The sequence below is a fragment of the Cibotium barometz genome, chromosome 44, assembly GCF_041138505.1.
Source record: "Cibotium barometz isolate CiBa-2024 chromosome 44, ASM4113850v1, whole genome shotgun sequence".
In the NCBI taxonomy this organism is placed as follows: domain Eukaryota; kingdom Viridiplantae; phylum Streptophyta; class Polypodiopsida; order Cyatheales; family Cibotiaceae; genus Cibotium; species Cibotium barometz.
In genome coordinates, this window is record NC_141089.1 from 20898226 (window position 1) to 20903876 (window position 5651).

Genomic DNA, 5651 nt, shown 5'->3' on the forward strand with positions numbered 1-5651 from the left:
TTGAGCTTTGAGGGGGCCTCCAATAACCACAATTTTGGAACTGAATTGTTTTATGACATTAGGCCACGAGGTCCTCATTACCAGCCATGGAGAACTTGATAGCAATAGCTGAGAATACCTCAAAAATGTAGCAGTAGAAGGTAGTTTGACAAGGTCTGCCAAAAGAAAAAAACTGGAAGGTGCAAATGTATGAGCTGGTCCTGCAAGGTGTAACTGTATTCCAATGTTTGCAAGAGCAAGACCTATAGCAGACTCCACCAAAAGTTGCAAGGAAAGGTGGAAAAACATTGGTGGAAAACTGGCCTAACATCAGCAAGGGAGCAAAGAGGAGCTGGTCGTACAGTTCATGGTGGGGATTGGTGATTCAATCAAACAAGCAGCAGCCGTCTTAAGAAACCCTGTAAGACCCTTAAAATATAAAAAGAGCTTTGAACTCAAAGCCAACCAATGGAAGCATGTCAATGGCATGCTCAAGTGCTAACAAAACGAGAGATCAGTACACATTACTGTAGCACCATTTTTTTGTACAAATTCTGTACAATATCTTGGTTTATGCATGTGGTTCAGTCAAGATAAACTAGTGGAATATATTTATATTTACATGAATCCAGGAACATGCCCAAATTCACCTTTTAGGAGCGTGCCATGGTAGTCAATCCACAAGACTACCAAAAAAGAATATATATATACCTACATGAATCCAGGAACATGCCCAAATAAGAATATATATTGCAAAGGGGCTCAGTTTGATGTATCATGTGTGACCTTCACCTCTTCTTCAGCATGCATGCCTTAGGGAGCGCTCCATAAGGTCATGTATGACTCAACTTCTTTAACAAGCATGCTTTGGGCTCCGTCAAAACATGGATTAGTTCAGTAACCTGTGCGAGCACAGATAATCCACCAATAAGCACACCCATTAAGCACATACAAGGAAGACTCAGGAGGAAGGGTTGATAAGCAATGCATAGTTAGACTTCTACATGGTAATATTAATACCTGAGCCTTTAAACGAGAGTTTCCTGATTTGGAAAGGGCCGTGAGAGCAGGCAAGGGCTCCTTTTGCAACACAAGTGACCTGTGCTTGATGCTATGGCTGCACAACTGCAAAAGAATGGAGACTGCCAATTCTTTGCTTTTTCTAGAGCCTGTTTGAATAATTTGCAAAAGAAACTTAATACCCCCTTCTTCAACAAAAGCAACCCTCCCTTCCTCAATGCTCACAAGGTTTCTCAGAATGGCAATGGCCTTGTCTGCCATGCTATCGTTGCTCCCATCATCAGACAAGAAATCCACAAGAAGCCTAGTTGCCCCTGCTCTCACCATCCTCCTCTTGTTTTCATCAATAGGAGATAAGCTGTAGAGAGCAGTGGCTGCATCCTTCTTGCCCCTTGTTGACCCATTGTCTAGCAAGTCCAGTAGCGGCGAAATCACTCCAGTCGACCCGATCTTTGCCTTGTTCTCTTCACCAACTGAGAGGGTAGCTAAAGCCATCGCCGCATTCTCCATAGCCACTGATGTCAGGCCCTCCCTAAGGACCCTCACAAGTGGCTCAATGGTGCCCACTTTGATGACATCGGCTTTGATGTTGTGGTTGAGGGAGAGGTTTAGCAAAGTGGTGGTGGCTTCTTGCTGAGTGGCTTCATCTCTGGACTGCAGCAGAGCCACCAATGGCTTCAATGCCCCTGCATTGGCAATCATCATCCTGTAGTTCTCATCATTCTTGGCAAGTAATCTAAGCTCAGTGACAGAGCTTCTTTGCTTGTCTGCATCCTCAGAGTACAGATTGGACACCAAGGTGTTAATCCTGGAAACAACATAGATGGAGGGCTTCACAGTGGGGAGTATTGGGTCATCAGATTTGCATTGCAGATTGCATTTTGGCACCCTTTTCAACCTTGGTTCCTCTTTCTCTTGCCTTTCCTGTACTGATTTCCATGAAGGATCATGACTAGGACATTGTGAATTGGCCAAAGGTGGCCCTTTTTGCACCAAATACACATCCCTTTCCTGCTCCCAGCATGATGAGCAATCGCTGGTACTGGGAGTTGAAGAGAAGCTGTCATTAAGGGACCCTCTGAGATGCTTGGGGATGCAATTTGAGCATGAATTGACGGAGGTTGAAGAGAAGCTATCAAATTGGATATCCCTGAGGAGCTTGGGGAGAGAAGATGATGAGTCAGAAGGGAAGCCATGGTGGTGAGCATCTGTTGGGGTACCCAAATTGGGGCAAGAAGAGTAGTAGTTAAAAGATGACGTGAAGGTATGAAGGGGGGCGGTGGTGTCGAAATTGCATGAATGGGAGGCCAGCCAGGAGGAAATGAGGGTCTTCAAAGTGAGGTTAGGGATGAGTTGGAGATGGGAGAGGGGCTTCAGTGTGATGGGGCAGTGAGTGTTGCCTGCATCTAGCCATGCCTGGATGCTGGACCTCTCATACGTTTTCCCAGAGGCCACCACTACAGGGTCCTCCATCATTCTCTTAGATATCCCACATACAAAATCAAGGGGCACAATCACTGCTGTCTCATAGCACTCTGCATCTACACTCACCGCATGTGAAGCATCTGTCTTCAGTCTCTCCATAAAGCAGGCATTGACCCCTGACTCGTCCTTGCTTTTGCTATCCAGATTGCCCTTGCTTTTGCTTTTCACATTGCCATCGCTTTTGTCTTCTATACAGTACGCTCGAAGCTCTGCAAAATCTCTATGATTATGGCGTTAATCACCTGCATCAAAATCGCCCCAAGTCAGGCTAAAGTACGCTCTGAACGCTGCAAAATCTCTGTGATCGTGGTGTTTACCATGAGGGTTGAACGTTTCACCAAGGCGCTTGAAATCAAGCTGCGTGCGCGTACCAAATGGGGCTCTATTAATGGTGGGGGCGAGCAAGGGAGGCTCTGGTGCTGTATAGACTGGGTCGCGCCCTCTCTCTCTCTAGGCGCTCGCTCTCCCTCTCTCTTGTCGAGACCCCACAGCAGCCGAGTCTTCTTCTGCGCTTTCGCCTATCCCTGCAAGTGGGTTATGGCATAAATCCCTGCAAGTGGCATAAATTCCCGCAAGTGGAACCCAAGTACTATTTCCAATCGAATACGAGCCGCCCAACAACTCCATGGTACTCTTGTGACCCAAGAGCTGGTCCCCCATAGAATCTTCTTCGTTTACCATAATTTTGCCTAGCCTTGAATTTAAAGATTTTAGTTATAAAACCGATTTATCTATGCATTTTTTAAATAAAAATCGGTTGGACTTGAAACCCGTTATAATTTTGCCTAGTCTTGAATTTAAAGATTCAAATTTTTGACATTTTAGTTATAAAACCAATTTATCTATGTATTTTTTAAATAAAAATCGTTTGGGCTTGTAGGCCATCTGACACCGAGAGGGGAAACTTTTTTTTTGGGTAAGCTCACTTGTGAGCCTTCTAAGATGGCTGCCCCCACCTTTCTCACCAAAAGTACCACTCTTCCTTAAAAATTTAAGGAGTTCTTGCTACTTACTGACCCAAACAATCCTATGGACCCCATCTATCTCCTCACCCACCTTAATTTCAAGAGAAGCCTCGCTTTTTTCTTTCCGATGGGGAAAGCCCCTAAGACTAAGTTCACAAGGTTCTTGTGGCGTGGCCAAAGAGTTCTTGCTGCTTTGCACCCAACCCTATCCACCCTTAATTTAAAGAGAAGCCTCGCTTTTTTTCTCTCCTATGCTGCATAAAGTCCAAGTTCACAAGGTTCTTGTGCTGTGGGCGAAGAGAGCAACGCCCTTTGAGCCTTCCAAGGGGCCGAGATCACAATGTTTTAGCGGAAGCTTGTGATGTGGCCTAGGAGAGAGAAGCGACTATATCCAAAAAGAATGCCGCCCAACATTCAACAAATCATCACTAGCCTAGTGTTACTTTCTTGGACTTTGTAACCAATGGCATTCATTTAAATTGATGTCCAAGCTTCCAAGATTGGAATTTTTTTTTGCACAACGTTCCTAATCATGATTTGTGACCTCGATCCACAATTTCTTTTAACCCAACTTGAATATGCCAAATCAACATGTTCCTATGATTAGTCCACATGATTTCTTATATTTTTTGAAAATCAAATTTGAAATTTTTTGAATACTTAACTACATTGATGTTACTTGGTAACAACAAGTTCCCTTTTGGCACTTAGTACTCTTCACTTAACTATACTGATTGTACTAGGCAACGCCGAGATCCCTTTTGGCACTTTTAGTACTATTCACTTTAGCAAATTTCGTAGCTACTTTAGAAAACCAATATTCTACAATATGGTAGCATAAGAGCATGGGTTGCTTATGCAATACCACAAACTTCTCTATTTTGACCATTGTGTTTGCATATTGATTATCACCATAACGTTGACCATAGTGTTTGCATATGGATTGTTACTATTGTCTTGTTATAAATGACATATATGCCACCCATATCATTCACAACACAACTATACATGGGTTTGCTTTATGAGAAAGAGAAAAGGCACCCTTATTTACTAGTCATAAGTGTTGTCTTGCTTTATTTGTCTTGTTATAAATGACATATATGCCACTCATATCATTTACACAGCTATACATAGGTTTGCTTTATGAGAAAGAGAAAAGGCACCCTTATTTACTAATCATTAGTGGTACACAACTCAATTTAGTCACATGTGGTGCAACTCCATCATATGTGTGTAGATTAATGTAGCTATGGGGGAGGACCCTTAACCCTCAATTCAAAGACCACCATCTTGGTTCTACAAGGGTAGTGGTGGATGCTCACAAAAAGTGACGTATTGTTGAGAACAATGCCAGATGTAGCGCACAAGCATCATCCTACATAACCAAAGCCATAGCTCTTGCACAACAGTAAGCTAGTGTCTCAATGTCACAAAAGGCTAGACTCTAGAGCAATAATGCAAGCTAAATTTTTACCATCACCATGCCTTTTGAAGGACACAACCTTTTGTTTCAATCTTAATCATATAATTAGACCCACAATGTTAATTCACCAAGATGGGATTCCCTTGAATGAGTCAATTTCAATGCTTATAATGGAACTAGGAGTAGGCACCTTTTTTCACAACTTTGAGCAATTGCAAACCAAAGTCATTGAGATTTCCCACTTATAAAAATATCACTCACCCCATACACACCTATCACTTTCTACAATCATGCCTTCTTATCTTAAGCAAGCTCATCACATTCTTTCTAACAAAGTTCTGTCTTATTCCCTACTAGTTAATAAGAATGGGCAATTATGTGTTAAGTGAATGGGCAATTCACTCGACATTGTCATTCTAGTATCATCATTATTTCTAGAATGAAAATTGATTCTTGTTAACATGTAAATTGCATCATGAGTGCGCATGATCCCACTTAAGCATTTGCTTTTTTTAATTGTAGTTTATAGACAAAAACATATGAGATTGGTAAAAATTAAAGGGACAATTAGATCATTCACTAGTGTTTGATAACAAAAGCATAGAAGACATCCACTCAAAAGCGCACAAGAACACACGAGGAAGAAAGTTGTTAAAAATAAAGAATGTATCCACTCTCATAAAAGGGTGTGGGATTTAGTGCAATTCCCTTTACACATATCTTTGACCTTGTTGATGGTGTTTTACGTAATGTTTTGGGTGCTTAATCATAAATTAAAT

The 5651-nt window shown here is 42.0% G+C and overlaps 1 protein-coding gene across 3 annotated transcripts; it reads right to left on the reverse strand.

Moving 5' to 3' along the window:
* Positions 1-506: 506 nt before the first annotated feature.
* On the reverse strand, positions 507-3059 carry LOC147613060 (U-box domain-containing protein 2-like). Of its 3 annotated transcripts, XM_086782358.1 has the most exons (3): positions 2802-3059; positions 1000-2726; positions 507-881 (listed from the first exon to the last, which is right to left on the reverse strand). In XM_086782358.1, exons 2-3 carry the CDS (start codon positions 2581-2583, stop codon positions 813-815), a joined length of 1653 nt encoding a protein of 550 aa, XP_086638484.1. In that variant the 5' UTR covers positions 2584-2726; positions 2802-3059; the 3' UTR covers positions 507-812. The 3 variants fall into 3 exon arrangements, with proteins under 3 accessions (XP_086638484.1, XP_086638482.1, XP_086638483.1); XM_086782356.1 differs by having other exon boundaries at positions 507-2726; positions 2802-3042; XM_086782357.1 differs by having other exon boundaries at positions 507-2726; positions 2856-3014.
* Between the last annotated feature and the right edge of the window lie 2592 nt (positions 3060-5651).

Bases quoted from the DNA above. Each gene is read 5' to 3' on its own strand.
- LOC147613060 (XM_086782356.1), bottom strand. From the start codon at position 2,583: ATGGAGAGACTGAAGACAGATGCTTCACATGCGGTGAGTGTAGATGCA.